We start from the raw sequence: 21162 nt of genomic DNA, 5'->3' as shown, positions 1-21162 counted from the left end.
TTCCACTTCTTGGCGGCCCGGGGTTCGCCAGTTCGGATCCCAGGTGCAGACATGGCACCGCTTGGCAAGCCATGCTGTGGTAGGCGTCCCATGTATAAAGTAGAGGAAGATGGGCACAGATGTTAGATCAGGGCCAGTCTTCCTCAGCAAAAAGAGGAGGATTGGCAGCAGTTAGCTCAGGGCTAATCTTCCCCCCCCCCCAAAAAAGAAGTAAGCCTGAAAGTAGGGGTTTGCAGCTGCCTTTTACACTGCCCTCCCCCAACTCCCACACCCTGCCCCCCTGCTTTTATGATCAGAAATCAATAGCTACAAAATTTAGGATCTCCAAAAACACACCAGACACCAGTTGGATAAGGCTGTGCTTTATTACATGCATAATTACAAATCTGTGCTAAGTGAAAATGTATAAAGCAATGGTGACCTGGGTTTAAGCCACACAGAGAAAGGGCTGGACAATCCCATTAACCCTTCTGCCAATGTCCATTCCATTGCCTTTAACATGATTGTTTCCATTTCTTACAATTTGCATAGCACTTACTTGTCAAAGTACTTTCCATTCATTCTCTCAGTTTATCCTCACAACAACCCTGTGAGGTAGGTAGGGCAATTAACACTATCCCCATTTTGCAGATGGGAACACTGAGGCACAGAGCGGTTAAGATCTCGAGGCTAGTTAGTAGAAGCATAGGAAATAGAAACCAGGTCTCCTAACTCCCCAGCCCATGTCTTCCTTTTTAGACTATGTTGCTATGCATGACCAGGGAGCAGAATGAAATGAGCAGTGAGCCACAGCTTTGGTACAGGCTGTACCTATGAACAGGAACCAACATCTCTAAAAGTTAGAATAAAGCTAAGAAAGCATGACTAAAGGGTTGGCAACACTCAGATAAATAATTGCTCTGAACAGCTCAGCACCAAGCTTCCTGTGGAAACTCAGGCTCTCTTAGCTTTGGTTGACGCTAGTTTCTGGATGCCTAGCTACTGCTGATGTCTATACATTAGCTTCAGCTGAACTTTTACCAACTCTTCAGAACTAAAATGTCCAGACAGACAGGTTTTCTTTGGCTACTGCAGCTGGAGCCGGCCCTACAAATGAGCTTGTTACAGATATTCATACAGTGGCCCATGAGCGGGACCTGGCCCCTCTGATCCTCCTGGCCTCATCGGCTCACCCAACAGGTGGTATTTTTCCCATAGCCAGAAATGAATGGACAGAGGTAAGAGCAGGAGGCTGGCCTTGGTCAAATGAAGAAGAGTGACCATGATGACATCAGTGTCATCCTTAGGTGACAAGACTAGGGTGTTGTCTGTCAGGCCCAACTCCCTTCTGGCCTGTACCTGGTTAGCAGCATAGCTTCAAAAGACAGTTTAAGAGAACAAAATATTAAAAACACATCATTTTCTATCTAGAATGAAATTAATTCTTAGTCATTACACAGTCCCAAAGGACGAAATATATAATAAAATAGTAAATACTTATAAAAAAAAAGCTGAGTACTAAAAAGGCAGGACAATGGGAGAGAAAGGAGAGAGAAGAAAGGATAAAGTGAAATGGAGGAGTGAAAAGGAGCACTCGTGAAGGACCATATGCTTTGAGGTACACTCAAATGAAAATGAGGCTGAACGTTCCCACCCTGATAAAACCATCTCAGGCCACCCTCGCCACCCCACTTTGCCAGATGGCATTTCACTCACCAAATCCTAGACTGCCTTTGACTTTCAAGAGAATTGGACTAGTAGATACTAATATGGTTTAGCAATGAATACTTCATATGTCTGCAACGAGATGCTAAAGCCCTCGACAGTCTCAACAAATACCGTTGGCTTCAGCCTCTACAGTGGAGCAAAGCCCTTTTGGCCCTATCAACTCAGAAGTATCTTCCATTCTCTATTTTTAGAATGATCCTCTCCCTCACCCAAGGTCCACATTCAAAGCAATATGCTTGTAACAACTGAGAAAAAATTGAATTTAGCGCATGGGGAAGCAGAAGAGCAGGAGAAAGACAGAAAGGGGGGGAAAAGAGAGAAGGAGAGAAGGAGAGGCAGAGATCATTTTTTTAAACCCTCATATGTTTATACCATCACATGCCATTTCTCCTTAAAAGGCCAAACTTTAGGCAAGGCATTCATTCAACGAGTGCACACAGAGGCTGGAGAGCCTTTGGCAGGAACTTAGAGGTAGGAATTTATGACTGTGGGATTGAGCTGGGTGACCAGATAGGTCCCATCCAAGAAACGCACACTCCGCACATCGTATACTTTCTTGGGTGATTTGGCAAAATCAGACTACATGGTGGAAAAAGCAGTTTTGTTCCCTACATCACTTCAAAACGTTTCCCAGATTCAGATGTTAGAAATGAGACTGTGGCCAGCAAACACCTGGGGAGTAAGGTGAAGACGCTAACACCTACTGTTCCAAGAACTCTCCTTGGAGCAAACAACTGAAATTGAGGCAGAGCAAAGTGGAGTGGTGACCACAGGGCCACTAGACCGACTTCACGTCGAATTTACACAGCTCCCTGAACTCTGATCTGAGAAACCCACACCTTTTTCTTTTTAATATTCAATAAGTACATACTAAGGACGCTAAAAATATAGACTTAAAAAAATATTTTGCTATCAAAATGCAAGACTATCTACCTAAAGCTTATCATTTAGGCAATGGCAGTAGACACGGCCCTCCTTCATGAGCAGATGTCTTGTCTCGGGTCAGCCTTCTCCATAAAAGGAGAAGATGGATGGCCTCTAGCTGAATGCTGCTTTGAGCCTCTCCATTGCTTGGAAAGCCTGGTCTCTGGGAAACTACGTGACTTTTTCTCCCCTTGAGGCACACGATCAAGCAGTTCTTAAATGCCAGAATGTATGGCTTGGGGTGTGGGATGGCATTCCTCCCACCATCGTACATGAACTCACTCACGTATTTTCCTACAAGGGCTTTTCCACTGTCAGAACTTTCCATTCCCTCTCCAAAGGGAATCCAGGCAATCCCAGAGGTGGTTAAAAAATATCAAGGCTTTAGGACACTTAAGTTCAGACCACTTACTTAGACTTTTTTTTTTTAAGTACTCAATATTCTACCTCTCATTTCCTTTCTAAATCTCTAATTTTTCTCAGGGTTTTCAAGAGCTCAACCCTCTACATAGCACTATGAAAGATGCTCTCCTGCTTTCTCTGAACTGATGGGTGGCCCGCATTTGGCTCTAATCCAGCGAAGGTAAACTGATTCCTCGCAATACAACGTGGTCAATCATCAGTAAGTACTTTGGTAATATAAAACACACTGGCCATTTCAAATTCTCAATTCTGTCTTCCCTATCAATTATTAAAAACTCCAAAAACTGCACTCTGTGATTTATTAAAAAACAAAACCAAAAGATACTGTGGGGTAACACGTTCACCTTCCTACTCATCACCTAACAAAACAAACCAACATCAAGACCCAACCGGGCCAGGTGATTGAAACACACAGCAATGATTATTTTGCATGATGGACTCTACTGCATGCTAAGTTTTTTAAAACATATTTGCTTCCCCCACACCTGACGGGTTCATAAGATCACGGTTGAGAATTTCTTTGTAGCCTTAGACCACACTAAGTCCTCATTACTTTACCATTCTCATGTTCAAACATAACTGAAGACTTGCCAGAGAAATTTATACTGTGCTCTGCTCTTCCTGTAAAGCGTTCAGATTCAGCCTTGGGTGCCAAAACAAATTATTCGTTTGCTCTGCCAGCTGGCAAATCCAAAGTATTGTCAATGTCAGATTATCCACCAGAGGATATCTGTTCTGTGGATCATACCACCTCTACTCCACAGCTGGGCTGAGCCAGAAGGACACTGGAGCCAGAAAAGAGGAGAGCGTCTAACAAACATCCAAATAGAAACGATCTTGAAAGTGGCCATTATTTTGCATTTTCAGTCTCCCGTTTCTTCCCTCCAATGGTATAACTAATCTTGCATTAACTATTTCAGCTTCCTTCATTCTGTACTTTGAAAATCTGAACATACAAAATATAGCAGTTAGACTTTTACAAATCTATAGACTCTCACTCCTTTTATGGCTGGATGTCTACCAGATAGTTTTCCTTGGAAAATCCTACTCTCTTGAAGCATTTATTGGCATTCTTTCATAAATCCTTCCCTTGTGTGAGGCAATTTTTTTAACTCTAAGATAGACTAGTCGCAACTCATATCCATTCTTAAATCACAGATTATTTGCCCTTGAAGTATGTGGCCATTTGAGGCTACTGACAGACCTCCCTATATCAGCTTTGTTTGTTGGTTAAGTATGTCCAACTGATGAACTGGCAATGGCAGAAAGAACATTTTCCTTTGCCTCAAGACAAGAAACTCTGAGTGTTAAGGTGCTGAGCTAGCAATCTAGCAGAGAACTCTAGCCACAACTAGCCAACCTTTGAGCCAAACCATAGGATTGGACATATAATGGATACCTTACACTACAGCTACTTTTAGCATACGAGTTACAACAATTCCTGAGAAGCTGAGGTTAATGAATGAGATTTATCAGGAGTGAGGTATCGAAGGGATATTATTCTCCGGAGGGCCAACTGGTGCTTAGCATCTAGAAAGTATACCTTGGCACAGTGTTATCTGATTTCTTGAATTTATTCTCTGAAGTAGCACCTTAACACTGGCTCATCTGTCTAAAATAAAAAACAGAGCCTAGAAGAAACATAAAGGCAAACTTAGACACCCTCCATATTGCTGCTACACTATGAAATGTGACCAACCCTTTCATTGTCATCACATACCAGAAATACTAACATTTCCTGTTTTGCAAACTTTAGTTGGGCAGCTAATAAGAAAAGATACGTAGTGAACCAGAAATATACAGATAAGAACTTTGACTTCCACACAATACACAGGGGTGGTCAGGCAAATAGCTTCATCTCGTGTGAGGGAATCAGTGGCATGGAAGGGACAAAAGATGTAAAGTTACTGAGTCATGACTATGATATAACTTAGAGAGTTTTTCCTTTTTCGTTAAAATGCTAGAGTGGTATACTTAAAAGGAGAAACTCTGTTGACTGCCTTGATATTTGAAAGATAACAATCAAAATAAGACTTGGCTACCCAGTTCTGGGCAAGAAAAGAATTTCAGATTTTGGAAGGATAAGAATAGGAGTAAAACATCCTAGAACAGGGATCGGCAACTGGTAAAATAAGGTACACTGAGGTATTTAGGGCAGGGAGGTAGAAGGTAGGGGAGGATATGCCAAGGGACTGCTGATTCCAGGCTGGAAGGACGGCGGGAAGTGCTGGGAACAGACTTGTAAAATGGGACAGGCTGAACTCTCTCCCCTGGCAGTTAAGTCTCACTGCTGTGGGCATCGGCATGGAGTTGGAGGCAAGACATCCGCAACTGTGCTGCAGAGCAAAGCAAATGGCTGTGTGCTACCTCTGGTCCAGATGCCATGAGACTGCTGAGCCTTGGTTTACAATTTAACTAGCCCTGGGAGTTATTTCTTGTAACAGGAATGATTGACCAAGCAGAGTGCTCAATTTCAAAGAGGGGACTCAGGACTGAGGAATTGGGGGAGGGAAAAAAATGGAGGGGGAACAACTGCATATGGATGAAACTCAGCAATGAAGCAGCAGCCGGAATGATGGGGGCGGCTCTGCAATTCCACCAGGTGTCTCTCTAGTGTGACATGTTCTACTGCAGTAAAGGGGGTAGGAAATTGAGAGAGGCACCTTTTCAATTGGATACAAGCACCTTTGGTGTCACCAGGCCTTGTTCACGTCCCTGGATCTTAGGATGGTTCTACCTTTTATCTAGAAGTCTAAGGAGCCTCGAGGGAGTCACAGCTGCCTATCCTGTTCCAATGCCTTGAATATATTTGAAAGTACCCCCAGCCTAAATTCATGTTCATGGGGACAACACTGGTCTGTTATATGTACTCATGGGAGGAGGCATGAGTGCCCAGTTATTTTAGTACTGGTGGTCTTTATGAAGGAATGCATGAGAATGCGGATACAGCTCGGAATCTTCCCTGCTTGACCAGTATGCAGTCTAGACTTGGTTCCCTTTACTATTTTTACATATTCCAGAAGCCTAAAGCACCATCACTCGTGGAGGTGGCATCTGGGTAAGAGGATTAGTTGGGACCTCACAAAAATGTGAAATTCCTAGTCACTGACTTTGCTTAGAACTTTTCTAATCATTTGTTTCAAGGAAGCTGGAGAAATCATTTCTTGCCACTAACAAATTCATAGCAAAGTCTTTGTCTACTAGCTAACAAATACCATCTGGAAAATTACCCTTTGTGCGGACAAGGAGAAAGTTCTACAACTTATCTTTGTGCACTTCAAAAGAGTACCAGGAACAAGCAAGCTATAAAAGGCAACCTCTCTAAATTCATTTAGAGGAGATTAACCAAAGCAGCATTGTCTTATAATCAGATATTAAAATTAACATACACACACACACAAACTAATAATGCTAAATGTTGTAACAGGAACAAGATAACATTTGAACTGAATTTTCACAGTCTGGAAAATACCATTACTATTTTCCTTCTGGCTTTCCTTCCCGTGGCTGGAAAAGCAAAGCCCCTTAGTTTACACTTCATCTTCCACCAATGACAGTTAGAGTCCAAAAAAGTGACTTTTTCATGAGTTTCCTGCAGGCTATAAGTCAGGACGGTTGGAATTTTTCTTGCATAGTTTTCAGTGATTGCATACTGGCTAACAATTATGTTTTAAATTTAAAAAAAATCTTTAAAAAAAAGAAAAAGTTAAACCATAGCAATCTTGCTTTACTCTTTCAAGAAATCTTCCTAATGCAATATCACAGAAGCCTAACTGTATTTTCTCCTAAAGAGAAGATTAATTTCCAGAGATTATGTAGTGCAACTGGTTAACTTGTAGGAAAGAGACAACACGCTAATATAACTTCACCCTCCAAACATGGGAAATGTGTTTTGGGTACCCAGTTAATAAAATCTATCCATGGTCTGCAATGTCCTTCCTGTTTATATTCAGCACAACCCTGTGATTCTAGTTGAAGAGAATGGAATCAGGATCTTGGTTCGCCATCTGTGCTATATGCTTTAGCACATCCTTTTTGGTAATGATTCCAAGCAATCGCCTAAAAGACAAAACAAGACAACAAAACAAAAATAAACATGGAGTTAAAATAACATTCTCAAAGGTGACACTTTCCCTCCTCAGTCCTTTTCCACTTCGTCTTGGAACACTATCTGTACTTACAGAATGACGAGCTAACAGGACTAGGTTACGTGTAACAGGCAAATGGGACAATGCACGGTCCCTAAACATGCTCCAAGCTTTTCTAGCTCTGAGTCTCAGATCCTGCTATTTCCTCTGGTTTAAATATTCTTCTCTACATATACGAATCTTACTTACCTTTTGCAACCCAGCTCAAACGTCCCTCCTCTAGAACACCTTCCCTGATCATACAAGCCAGCAATAACTGTGCCCTCCTCCCAGCACCAGCACGTTCTGTGCAATTGTCCTGTTTGCTGCTGTGCTAGCCCCGCTTGTGTATTCTTAGCTTCCCTCCAACACTGCACACTCCTGGAGGGCAGAGGAGGGTCTTACTCATTGCTGTGTTTCCCAGAGTCCAGTGGAATACCTTCTTACATGAAGCAGGGATTCAGTAAGTGTTGAATGACTCGGTTAGGGAAAGTCCCCTTACTGATTTAAATCCTGCAGGACATCTGTTACACCATTTAGAAACTTTAGAGGGTGAAATTCTTATATAATTGCTGGATTAACATACCATGTTCAGAAAAAAATCCACCCTTCTCCCCAGCCTCCCTTCTTTTCCAATAAAAATAGCAGGGTTTCCTTTACTGGATAAGAAATATCCCAGAAAGAAAGAGTCTTGGCCTTGGGAATCAGAAAGCTTGCATTTAAAGCCTGTCTCTACTATATATTAACTGAGAGCCCTTGTATAAATCTTTAAACCTCACTCAAACTTGGTTTTCTCATCCTCAAATAATAATAATGAGGGTATTGTAAGAATCAAATACTACACTTATACTACCTAATAGCATTACAATGTCAGTGCTGCCTGCTCATAAGAACACAGCTGTTTCTTTTGTGGGGGAGGAACTGAGTTATTTATAGCGTGCAACCAGCAGTTCACATCCCTCAAACACCCATTCTTCCCCAAACTCCTTTTCTATTAATTATGACGATAAAAGAAACACTTCCATTTTCATCTCAGAACTTCAAAAAGACCTGTAAGTCCTACTAATGTTCATTTGAATTGGGTTCTCCTTCCTTCTTTATCTCTCTACATTATTTTTTCTCCCACCAACCAATTTGCCTTCACCAAAGAGTTCTCACCCATTGTGTGTAACCAGGCACTGCCGCAGTCCCAGCTTTCGGAAGATATCCACTACGATCTCCATGGGTGTAAGGTCAGTCACAGTGAAAGGGCTGAGATCCAGGATGTTCCGAAGCTTTAGGGTGGGTGGGGTGTATGGTGGCATTGGAGGAGAATGCTCAGTGAAATAAATGACGGAAGTGCTCACAACTCCATCCTGTTTTTTCCGAGCATTTTCTATTTGAAAAGTAGAAAAAAAAGTTGAAAATAGAAGTGCTAGTTCTATTCTTCTGGCCCCCAACTAGTCCCCTCTTTCCTCTGTCTTTCTTCATTTCACATATATTTATTTATTTGCATAGTGGATTCTATTATCCCCTTTCTGAAATCCTTACCAATTGAAATAATGAGATCTCTTCGGAGGACGAAACCTACAAGTCTTTGGGATTCCCGGGACACCACCACTGGGAAGCCACTGTAAGTGGTTTCACTGATTATGCTCTCTACATCTTCCACAGTCATACTGTCCTGAGTAAGGACAGTCAACAAAGGATCATTTCTCCGGGGCTTCATCACATCCATTGCCAGGGTCTTATGAGCAAACTCTTCTTTGGCTTCAAGAAAGGGGTATCCATTGAGACGGATGTGGGCATCATAGATGCCCTCCCGCCCAAGAGCATCTGCCACCCACTTGCTTGTCATGGCTGCAGCCATCAGAGGCACAATGTATTCCAAGCCACCAGTTAGCTCAAACATTATGACAACAAGAGAAACAGTCATCCGAGTCACCCCGCCTGCAAAAAAACAGACACAGGATACTGAAGGCAGGAAAAGCACAGGATTCGTTACAATTATGGGCCTGTCACAGGCCCCATTCAGGAAAAGCTTACTTACCAAAAGCATTGCTAAAAGGAGGTCTCACCCATAACCGCACAGAGCCCAGCAACCGCGTTTAAAGTCAGTTTCCAGCGGGCGAGTCCGCTTTCCCAAAACAACATCTACAAAAGTACGGAGGCTTCCCTAGTCGTCTTCTTTTTGCCTTTATCTGTTGCTTTTCCCCCCTAATTATAAAAGTAATTGCAGGAGATATCCACCATTTGTGTAACACTACAAGGACAAGAGGTTCTCTGGGACATGCAGGCCCAGTGTGGACAATTCAGAAAATATTTTTTTAAAAACTATGTAAAAGAAAGTCACTATCCATCAGCTCGCTGCCTAGAAATATGCAGAGTAAAACTTGTGAGTGACTTTTTCAAGTCTTCTACTATACAAAAATGTACGTCCTTACACAGGTGAGCTCATATTACATGTTTAATTTACCACCATGCCTTTTCCTCCCACTTTATGTAGGGAACATTTTATGCACTATTACCAATTCACTTAATATCGTATTTAAAGATGTTAAACATATTAACATTGCATTCAATGGCTGCATAGTATAACATTATATGGATGTACCATAATTTATTTAACCGGTCCCTTCCTGTGCACATGTAGGTTGATTCCAATTTTTTGCTATTATAAATAATACCATGAGGAACATTCTTATGCAGATATCTTTGTTCAAATTTCTGATGATTTCCTCAATTTGATGAAATTTGAGAGAAGAATTCCTCCCTCTCAAGAGGGAGGAATGTAGATACATGGTAAAGAATGCTTTCCTAAAGCACTTGAGAAATGGCAAACCTAACAGGAAATGGATGGTCGTTAAAAATAATCTGCAGTCAATTGTGTTTAATATCACTCTTCCTTATTACGTCATTTAGGTAGCAACTTCTTTGAAATCAATGCAAACTAATTACTCACCTAAGCAGGCTGCAGCCCCAACCATGGCATAAAGGCCGGGGGTGATGCAATCAGCTCCTTGACTACACCAGCTATTGAAGATGGCCCAGTCATGGTGGTAATAAGCCAGTTGTTCCATTCCTACTCCTAAAAGTCGACCTGCTATAGCACCAACAGCCATGCTAGGAATAAAGAGGCCAGAAGGGATCTGCAAAGAGAAAGCAATAGACGGTTAGTGAGAAATGATGTGATTGCTTGGCATATGGTAAGGGCTAGAGGATTGACTCTCCGCGAAGCGAACAGGCCAATGACAATTTAACTGTGCACTATGCTAGCAAGTGGCTGTACAGATTTGTGTAACACTACAGGCACTAGAGGTTCTCTGGGACGTGCAGGCAAGTACGACTGCAAAGAATCTTACCCTGATTCGGGGTCCATCAGGCAAGAGCCTGAACTCTCCAGACCAACACAGAACTGGAGGCAGAAATTAAGCCTTTCCCAAAGAAAAAGGAAAATAGATGGAGTTTCTCATACATGCAGACATTTTCCCCAATTGTGAATTCTTATCAACGACAACTACCCTTTATTAGCTATCTGCTGTGTTCTATGCTGGATGCTCTACACATAAGATTTCATTGGTTCTTTACAACTACCCCAGGATGTGGGTGTTACTATTCCCAAATTGCAAAGAACACAAGCATCGGAGAAGTCTAGTAACTCACCTAAGGCCAAGATTTAGTAAATACTGGTGCTGGGTTTAAATGCAATGCTCGTAACCACTTTCCAGTATTGAATCTTAACCCATTGCTCACACAAAAAGGATGGCACACGAGGTTTCAGTTTATTTTGTAAAAGCATAAAGGAAGATTAAATAATTAAGTTTTTTAAATGAAGTAGTGACCATGGTCGCATGACTATCCCAAAAAGGAAGCGTCACCTGTCTCCCCGCTCTGCTTTTGACTCCTAGGAGACTATAGTGAATTCTCAATTTTCTGTGCTAAGACAGGGAAATGATGGCATGGATAAACAAAACAGCAGATTATTTTAAAATAGCTTGTTTGATTTTGGAAAACATTTGAATCAGTGGAGGTCTGATGGTCTGTAAATTTACTTTAAATGAAAGAATGAAGCCACAAGGTGAAAATTAACTTAAGAAGCACTGCAAAACTTTCCACGGTATTGAGGGGGATGGACGACACCATCTCAGAGACTACAGTACTGCCCAAACTGAGTTGCTGAGTTGCTGGTTTAAATCTCTGTTTCCTTAGAGAATAGAGGGAGATAACTTGGTAGTGGGGTGCTAAAGAAAAGAAACAAATGAAGACCTAGGAAGGAGGAAGAAAATACCTTAACAACATTTCCTTTCTGGTTTCTTCTGAATGATGGAAATGATAAGGGGTACTGAAAATAAAACTCGCTGGTGTGATGCCTCCTTTTGACAGTTTAAATATTTAGGATCACCTGCAAAGCTCTTGATCACTGGACATTGATACCAACTGTGAAGAATATCTTTCGCCTCACATTGGGTCGATACATATGAAATTGCTATCTTGGCGATCAAAATGGGTGAATATCGGCAATTTCATTTGGTTCGACCTATTATTCTGCTTTATTGGTAAACTCTAAATCCACCCTATAAGGACCAACACTGTGTTGGTCAGATATTGTTTTCATATAAAATGCACTGCAATAAATACCTCACCATCCTTTTTGAGGGGCAAAATATGTTTTCCACAGAAAAGGAGAAAACATTTCTACTTAAAATCTCATCACCGAGGTTTGCATTTGGCCCAAAACTAGGCTCGGACAATTTTAGATAGAGATACAACTGTCTACGAAGTTATGAGGACACGTGGGGGTAAAAATGGCTTTTGGGGGTAGGGGACACCATTGGGTGAAGTTGGAAGTGTCACATGAGCTATGAGGATTGTATGATATCTTGGCTTTGCCCTCCAAACCCACAGCCACACACACATCCACCGAGTACCAAAAGAATCTCCTCACCTTCATGCCAAAGGTGAATATAGTAATGATAATTTTCAGTATAAGCGTCAAGGCCAGCTGCCACATGGCGCTGTAGACTCCCACACCAGCTGGTCTGTCGGGCAGCTCGCCCCCCTTGCTTGTGTTGAAACGGTTCTCATAATCACAGAGCTTGGAGGAGTCCAGAAGGCCACAGTCATTAAACAGCTCAGAAATGAGCTCACTGGTGCTCATACGGGTGTATTCATTGGGGAAAGCCAGGATGGCAGTGATGGCTGTCACGACGAGTACCTCTACGACAGGATACTTGCCCAACTGGGTGGTCTTACGCTTCCGACACCAGGCAATGTTTGTGCGGATAAACAGAGCTCCCCACAGACCACCAAATATGCCCAGCAGAATAAATGGCACAAGCTCAAAGAGATGCCATGGGGTGTGAAACTCCACGTAAAACAGGACCAGGCGGCTGTTCCCAAACGGATTGATAGAGCGTAGAGTAAACGCTGCCACCAAGGCAGCAAAGAACGAACGCCACAATGTTTTGAGGGGAAAATAGTAGCTGACCTATGAGAGAGAAGGTGAGAAAGTAAACTCAATCAATATGCAGAAACTATTTTGAGTCAAAAGCTGGTGCTGCAGAAATTAGAGTTGAGGATGAAAACTGCCCAGAGATCTCTGGTCGCACGGTAAAGCACTGTGTTGGGCAGAACACGTCAGGACTGCCGTGTACAGAGACGCTGGCTAGAATTCCTGACACACAAGCATGCGCATGTGCATGCTCTACAGACAGTTAAAAGTAGTTACCTCTTCTAGGCTGAATAATACTCCGCCGATAGGTGCCCCAAAGGCTACAGACACACCAGCTGCTGCTGCAGCCGACAAGACCTACAATCCAAAAGTCAAAGTTAGCGATAGAATAATGCCCCTTTCCTATCTTCAATCACATTTTTAAAAGGAAGGTTAGTGGTTACTAAACATTAAAAAAAAAAAAAAGTTTACATGCTCCATATCCAGTTCATCAAAAATGAAGTTCAATTCATATTTACTTTGAAAGCAAACTGTATGCTGAGTTTTGATTCACCTCTACCCAGGCAAAACCAGCAACAATCAACACTTTACTCTTGCCAGTTAAAACGTTTTTTTTTTTCAACTCTTTAGCTTCTGTTGTACATTATTCCTGTCTGACAACCTCACGAATTTAATACTGCGTTTACGTCCCTCCACCGTTAGACAGGTAGCTAAACCTACTCAGATTTCGCCTCTCTTCCTCCTGCTAGCCTTCCTCTCCTGCCAGGAACTCTCCTCCTTAAACTATCAAAATGTACTCCATATTGGAAATTTCAACATCTTTGAGTTTCTGTCTGGCCTTATGGTTAATTTGGTTTGGTTTTGTTTCAGAATAAATCAGTAGGTTCCAATTTTGTGAAAAGTCTTTTCTAATGAAACGACCCCAGTCTTGACCCATTCTATATGTGATTTCTTTGTAATTCAGGGAAAATAGAGCAAGAAGCATTGTTTTTCTAAGTCCTTAATTATAGCAGGACAAAAGTAACCAATGACTCGGAACAATTTTTAAAAAATGCTCTTCCTCCTCAAAATAATATGCATTAACAACTGCATAAACATGAGAACAACCACAGAGATGCTGCAGTGGGACTAATGTAGCGGAGCTGAAGCAGAAGGCAGAGAGAGATCCAACACAGAGAGAAACTAATTCAGGGCAGTGTTAGATAGAAATAAAAGATAAAAAAGCTGGCATCCGAAACACAGGCTGAATTTATATTCCCTCGCAGGAATAAACAACTTAAAACAATCTTGTACTATTTTTGTAACCTATTTTGTAATAGAAACAGTGCACACTAGCATAGGATTATATATAATTTTAAAAGTCCTTATTTCTCCTTTACCACCACCTCACTTTCCCACTCACCAGAGGCAGACATTTTTAACAGTTTGGGGTAAAACCACTTTCCAGACATTTTCTTACTAGGTGCATATATACACACTTTTAGAAAACATTAATTGAATTATACTATACACATTATTCCGAAATTGCCTTTTGAAATTCAATGAATTTATAGCCATCATTCCATGCCAGTATACATAGGGCTATCTCATTCTTTTTCATGGTTGCATAGTATTCTATAGTATGAACAGAATATTGTGCAATCAGTCCCCTGTTGATGGACATTTTGATTCCATTTTTCACTATGTTGGCGAATGCTGCACTGACTATCCCCACACAGCTTTGTGCACACCCATGCTAGGATGGCTGTAGGATAAATTCCCAGAAGTGGAACTGCTGGGTCAAAGGGTTATCTGCATTAACATTGGCAGAATTCTCAAATTCTCATCCCTAAGATTGCACCATTTATGGTCTCACTAAAAAAGAGACTATTAAGGCCATTTGTTATTACCTCTCTGCGCTTGGCTTCATTCTTCCTGTACTTGTTGAAGCAGTGGCACAGGATGTTCCCACAGCAGCAAGCCACGTGCACTAGGGGACCCTCTTTGCCCAGGCTCAAGCCAGATGACACTGCCAGCACCAATGTGATGGTTTTGATAATCAGGGTCCACTTACCCAAATAGCCCCTAATAATGAAACCACTCAAGATAGTTTTTATCTGCAGGTCAAACACAGAGAGATTGAATATAGACCAAGCAAGTAAACAAGGCTAAGAAGCAATAATCTGGACCTCACTATGGAAACTGCACCTTTTGAACAAGTGACATGTAAATGCTTAACTTACAGTGATCCCAGTTTGGGAGGGAGCCCAGGACCCCAAGAAGGCAAAAGCTGTTCTTTAAGCTTTCACATTCCTTTTCTTTGGCCATGTGATAGCTGGGCAAGGGAGTATGGTAAGTATGAGAGTGTGTATATGGCAAAGAGGAGGCAGAGAGGGAGGGTGTTTTCCTTACTTACATTTTTACAAGCTAGTATAGCCTTGATTCTCTGCCAAAGAACTTTGTAACTATGGCTTGCTCAGGAAACAGAGAGGGGCAAGGTCATCCGGGTAACCTAAAATCTCAGTGGTTTCAGTCAATGTCAAGCAATCTAAACCAAAAGTAGTTAAAAACAGGGTTGTAATCACCCTCCTTCTAGCCCAACTCATATTCTTGGAAATGTAGCAAAATAGTTTTAGAGCTTTTGCCCTAACAAAGTTGACGACACCACTCCTTTTTCAGGCCAGAATCTTAGGCTCTACCCTGGGAACTTCTTGGGTAGGGAGTTGGGGAGGTCCTCAGGGGCCTGGCTCACCAGGAACCCCTCAGGAGGCTTGGAATCGCCTCCCTTTAATGTCCACGTGGCCCAGGCTGGGAGGAGACTTGAGGGAAGACCTAGAGAGGCCCGAGATTGCCTCAGGGTCCGATCCTATTTAATATCCACATTGTGCTATACGCTGCAACACATATTAAAGGATTTTAACCAAAAAGGATTCATTATTGTTACCATTTATAAGCCATTTTAGAGACTCACCTCAGGGATTCCAGAGCCACAGGCATAAGGCGCAAACACCTTGACAAGAGATACAGCAAGGAAGGCAAACAGGAGAGCCCAGAGGACGTACATGAAGTAATTGACTATGTAGGCAAAGGCTCCCTGGAACAGGGAAAAAAGAAAGAAACTTCTTTTAGCCCAGACAGCCTCAGTGAGGCATGCAGCTCTTCTCAGTAATGGGTTTTCAGGAGAGAGAGTCAGAAAGAAAAACACCATTATTAAACTGCTGAAGATGTACCTTCCAGATAGTCAGCAAAGCAACTACTGAAACAGCCGCTTGCTACTAAAAGTAGGAGGCTTTGGTACACACAAAGTAAAATGACAGCAGCTTCGAAGGATGGACAAGAACAAAGAGCAAACAGAACCCTGAAGTGAATTCACTTTCTATATAAGCGCTTTCATTAGTGTTGTAGTCAAATATATACGATTCTATGTCAATTTTATTAAGTCTTAACAGCTCTTTCATTGGAATGGCTGAATACTGGCTATTACACATTTCAAGTGAAGAGCGGCTAGCTACCTACTTTGGTGTCAGATTCTCCCAGGAGATTATAGTGTCTAAAATTCCTGAGTGTTTTTCTTAAAATACACAATTAAGTTCTGTAGAGAACGACCACATCTATGAGAGAATTTTTCTACCACAGACTCAGCAACAAGTACAGTAGAAAGTTTCAGCCTCTGGCCATAAAACTAAGCCCATGAGATGCCAGATATCCCCAAGAATAAAACAGCAAGAGCTATTTTTTTTAATGGAGAAAATATACTTTTAAGACTATCCCCCAGTGATAATGAAGTCTGCCAGAAAACAAATCTAATTTTGAACACTAATAAGGATTCACCAACATCAAAGGGCTTGCAAATAGTTATGCCTTCCAAAAAAGGTATTTTGAACATTAGGAGGTTATGCTCGCTGATTGAAATATTAGAAGTTGAAACTCACTCAAATTACACAAAACACAAAATTCAATGGACTTTTGACTTTTTAAAACATAAACATTATTAAAATAATTCACCGAGCTAAACTAGGAGAACTAAAATGCTCAGGTTTTTTTCTGAGTTATAATTTTGACACAGGTTTTCCATTATCTTAGTCCCTCAGAGGAACAAATAATTGCTTTCTCTTGGTCTTTCAAATGTAGCTACGGAGGAAGAAGCCTCCAGAGGTAGGAAACAAAGAGGGGAAGGGAGTGAAAGAGAAAGCAGCTGAACCTGGCTAGAGGCAGAGACCAGGAGGCCAAATTCTTGGCAGGAGAACTCTTCTTAAAACCTAGAAAGCTCTTCCCCCAAGCAAGGATTTGATTCATAAAGAGGAGAGCCAGAGAAATGTGTCACTTGAGTAAATGTCAAGCTCCAGTTTGAAAGTTATGGTTGGAACACAAACACAAACACAAACACAAACACACACACACACACACACACACAGAGCTATAAGGGGGGCTTTGTGGTGATGGAACAATAGTTCTCTATCTTGATTGTGGTGGTGGTTACATAAATCTACACATGTGATAAAACTTCAGAGAACTACACACACACACACACACACACACACACACATCTATGCCCGTAAAACTGGTGAAATAAGGTCTGTGGATTGTACCAATGTCAATTTCCTTGTTTTGCTATTGTACTATAGTTACATAAGATGTTACCGTTGGGGGAGGCTGGGTGAAGGATATATGGGGGGGACCTCCCTGTACCTTGTTTTGCAACTTCCTGTGAATCTGTAATTACTCCAAAAATACAAGAGTCAAAAAAAAAGCAAGGGAATCTCATACACATACACACACAGACTCACCCTAAATTCCAGGGCTTCTCAAACTTTTCTACCCAAGTACTCCTAATCTAGGAGAGAGGATAAGGGGTGGGGTACCCAGGAGTAGAGCTGAAATAGAGATTATGTTTTATCTTAACAAACATGGGAATTTTGCAATCCTTTTTAATTAAACGTAATTTTTAAAAAAAAATTCTTCCAAATATTCAGGAAAAACTGATATTCTGGGAAGGTACATAGCTTTTGCCCCGTGGTTTCACCTACCCTCTGGCACGCTGTCCTTATCCCAGTTTGAAAAGCATAGACTTCAACCCTCCCTCACATGTAGTATGGATCTACTCCTTTTACTGAACTCTTTCCCCAAGTCAATATGCATAGTCATATGTGTACTTAAACACTCTTATTCCTGACTTTATTATTTTCCTATCCTTCCTTCCCCTTGACTGATTCTGTGTGCCATTTCAAACTGTGGACCAAAGTAGGTATAAAAATAAATTTTAAAAGTACAAACATATATCCTAGTCTTGTCCCCTTCACTTCACTAATAGAGTGGATGGGCAGTGAGCCAAGAGGGTACCTGTTTTAGTTGGTAGAAGTCAGAGTAGAATTGGGAATTGAGAATTATTTTGTTTTGTGTGTTTTTAGTAGGAGAGATCTAACGTACAACTGAGTGGTAATAGAAAGGTAAGGAGCTGAAAAACAACATTACTTTTGCATTGAAAACCATAGGCTAGAAGACAATGAAATCAAATGAAAACATTTGAACAAATGTTCATTTCAAATTGGACAAATGAAAGCATTGATTTAATCTCAAAATGAGACTAGGGGCAATTTTATTCCTGGGTTTTGTTCTTTTGATATAGAAAGTATCATAATTTTTTGAATGTTGTAAGGTAATGCTCAGGGAAAAATTACTTTTGGAGTCTATATGATAAACACATTTTTAACCCACTCCATCCTTTGTTAGAAATAGCTTACCTGTTGGCTGGCTCTGACATTTCTACTGAAATTATTAGAGAAAGATAGATTCAGTTACACTGTGTACTAACAACCAAGAAGAAATACTAGGCTTGTTTAAAACAAAATTTAAAACAAAAATTTTAAGTCATTGCGTAAGCATCAAACAATTCCACATGCCAAAAGAGATGAAAATAGGGCTACACTTAAACCACAGAGAAAGACAGCTGGCATTGGTTCCCCTTTTCATGAAAAGGAAAATAGGGGAAGATCCCACAGTTGCCACAAGTACAGCATAAGAAATGAAGTAAATGTAAGAATAAAAGTCAGTGGTTCAGAAATCCCCGCTACACATTACCTCGTCCGTGCTGATGATAAGCTGGGACCAGCTATTCCACTCTGGACATTTGTCTCTGTCTTCAAAGGTGACATGCTCGGAGTTCCAGCAACAGTGTTCATGGTTAAACCATAATCCCCCTGTGCATATACCTTCTTTTAAGTCTGTCATCCAATGAGCAGAAATGTCTATCAAGCCAGCTAGGGAACCTGATTTGAGGGGAGGAAAGGAAAGGCCAAAGTTGTCAAAGAAAACGAGGGAAGAAGAATTAAAATAACGGACAAGCGTATGCTTTCCCATTCCATCTGCAACTTTTTTCTAGTTGTCTGTCTGCTTGATTTTCACCCATAATCTCTCATATATTCCACCTATTTTAACATTAAATGCCTGTTCAGGAGGGGAAAAAAACAAAACATCGTCTGCATTAAACACCGTGTCTGTGGAATTTCTATATAGGGCAATCTTAGGGCAGTGCAATGTGGTTGGATGGGAGCAAGGGGCAAGTGGATTTGACTGTTAGCTGATTTACGTGGCAAAGACTCTGCTTTGACTGAGAGTTGATGAATACTGATCCATAAAGACCGTTAAGTTTATTAAAGATTATTTTATTCTCACTATATACATAAGATTGAGAAAATGTGAATTTCCCACATTGAAGAATATTATATGATATTTATTTGAGATGGCTTGCTAAGGGGAGCTGAAGACTATGGGGAGAAGGGCTCAGTCCTAATAGCGATTTTTCTCCATGGACAAGGGAATCTGAGCTGCTGGCAGGAAGGCGTTCTAGGCTAAGGGAACCGAATCTATAAAAGCACAAACTGTGATGTACGTGGAAGGTTAGAGGAAGCTGTAGACATGTTGAAGTCTCCTGAGTCTAGGATGTGAACATTCTGAGGCTTTCTTAGTGGGAAGGAGCAAACAATATTATACACAGAACATACATCAAAGGAAATTATGAGAAAATGAATAGTGAACTGGGGACTTATGCACTATGGCTAGTAGACTGATAGAGTTCAGACAGTTATAGTACTTTTGATTCTGGCCTTCTCATCATTTCTGTAGTCCAGACCAAGAAACTCTGGCATAAAGAAATTAAATGGTCTAGAATTGTGCTGTAGGGAAATAGCAAAGACATCATAAAATTCACAGCCCCTGAATTCCCAGACTGTTCCTGAATTCAGACACACTGCCTCTATTGTTGCTCTCTGATGCTTAAAATACAAAATACCCTGTGTGTATGAGGGAAAGAAAAATATTCACTGACCACCTAGTGACAAGAAATACATTAAAAAGTTGAGGATATTACACCTATATTCCAACAGGCTGGAGGCCATGTCATGTGTATGTTTTGGTAGGTGCTAAAAGTGTTAACACAGGTTATTTACATACTTGAATAACCTAGTCAAATCTAACACATTGTTTGACACCTACTCTTGGCCACTCCGGCCTCCACCTTCTCTTCCTTCTAAATCTTACTGCACTTATTGTCTGGATTCAGAAATTTAACATGATGTTAGAGAGTTTGGCTTGTTCTCTGGTGGTTCCACGTGTGCATGTCATATTCTACCCAACACTGGTACCCTCAATTCTATCTTCCCTTCGACTTCTACTTCTCCTCCTTCTTTTTCCAATTGGCTCTTTCTTCCCTGGTTACAAATTTTACCAAGTTTCCCCTACCCTAAAGAATAAAATGCCTTCCCCTGTCCCTGTTACCATTCTAAGCTTCTGTCCCTTCTCTCCTTCCAGTGACCACCAAATACCTCCAGAACCTCTATACTGGTTGCTTCCCCTTGAAATCTGGCTCCTAATATTTACCTGAGATGGTTTTTCAAGATCATTGGTATTCTCCTAACTGCTAAACTATATAACTCATTCTCAGCCCTCTTCCTTCTCTTCAGCCTCTCTGCAATACTTGGCATTACAGACCACCCAGCCTATTATTAGCCAGCTCTGTACTGTGTGAGCCAGAAGGAGCAGTGTTAATACTCTGGACCACAGGTTGGCAAACTATGGCCCGAGGGTCAAATCTGCCTCTATGTTTGTAAATAAAAGTTTCTCTTGGTCACAGCCCCACTCATTTGTTTACCTATTGTCTATGGCTGCTTTCCCGCTACAAGACCATGTGGCCCACAAATCCTAAAAGATTTACTATCTGGCCCTTTACAGAAAAAGCTTGCTGACCCCTGCCCTAGATAATCTTTGAAAACCCAGCTATGGATGAGCCATTCCTCATTTGCAGCAATCATCTTATACTCCATGGCTCATGAATTATCGCTATGTAACAGCAGCAGCAGCATCGTTAATAACTGAGCACTGTGCTGAGTGCTATGTGTGCTGTATCTCATTTAATCCTCACAACGAATATATAATATAGGTACTCTTATTATCCCCATTTTACAGATCAGTAAACTACAGCTTCCAAGGGTTAAGAAACTTGTCAAAAGTCACAAAATTAGCAAAGGGCTGGGATTCAGATCCAGGTAGCCACAAACTAAAGCCTGTTGCTATTAA

General features: G+C 41.3%; 1 protein-coding gene across 2 annotated transcripts in view; it reads right to left on the bottom strand.

Annotated features, from left to right (window-relative positions):
- Positions 1-346: 346 nt before the first annotated feature.
- The window catches only part of CLCN5 (chloride voltage-gated channel 5), a 141114-nt gene continuing 120298 nt past the window's right edge, over positions 347-21162 (bottom strand). For both annotated transcript variants that reach the window (XM_005614151.4, XM_014728848.3), the window contains 9 exons: positions 18670-18857; positions 15563-15685; positions 14502-14708; positions 12889-12969; positions 12106-12648; positions 10123-10309; positions 8712-9110; positions 8340-8556; positions 347-7113 (listed from right to left, as the gene is read on the bottom strand). In XM_005614151.4, the coding sequence (XP_005614208.1) occupies positions 7023-7113; positions 8340-8556; positions 8712-9110; positions 10123-10309; positions 12106-12648; positions 12889-12969; positions 14502-14708; positions 15563-15685; positions 18670-18857 (2036 nt within the window). In that variant the 3' untranslated portion in view covers positions 347-7022. The remainder of the gene's footprint in view (positions 7114-8339; positions 8557-8711; positions 9111-10122; positions 10310-12105; positions 12649-12888; positions 12970-14501; positions 14709-15562; positions 15686-18669; positions 18858-21162) is intronic.

Source organism: Equus caballus, chromosome X (genome assembly GCF_041296265.1).
Source record: "Equus caballus isolate H_3958 breed thoroughbred chromosome X, TB-T2T, whole genome shotgun sequence".
NCBI lineage: Eukaryota > Metazoa > Chordata > Mammalia > Perissodactyla > Equidae > Equus > Equus caballus.
Note: the sequence above shows the minus strand (reverse complement) of the source record. Positions and strands in the feature narration are given on the sequence as shown.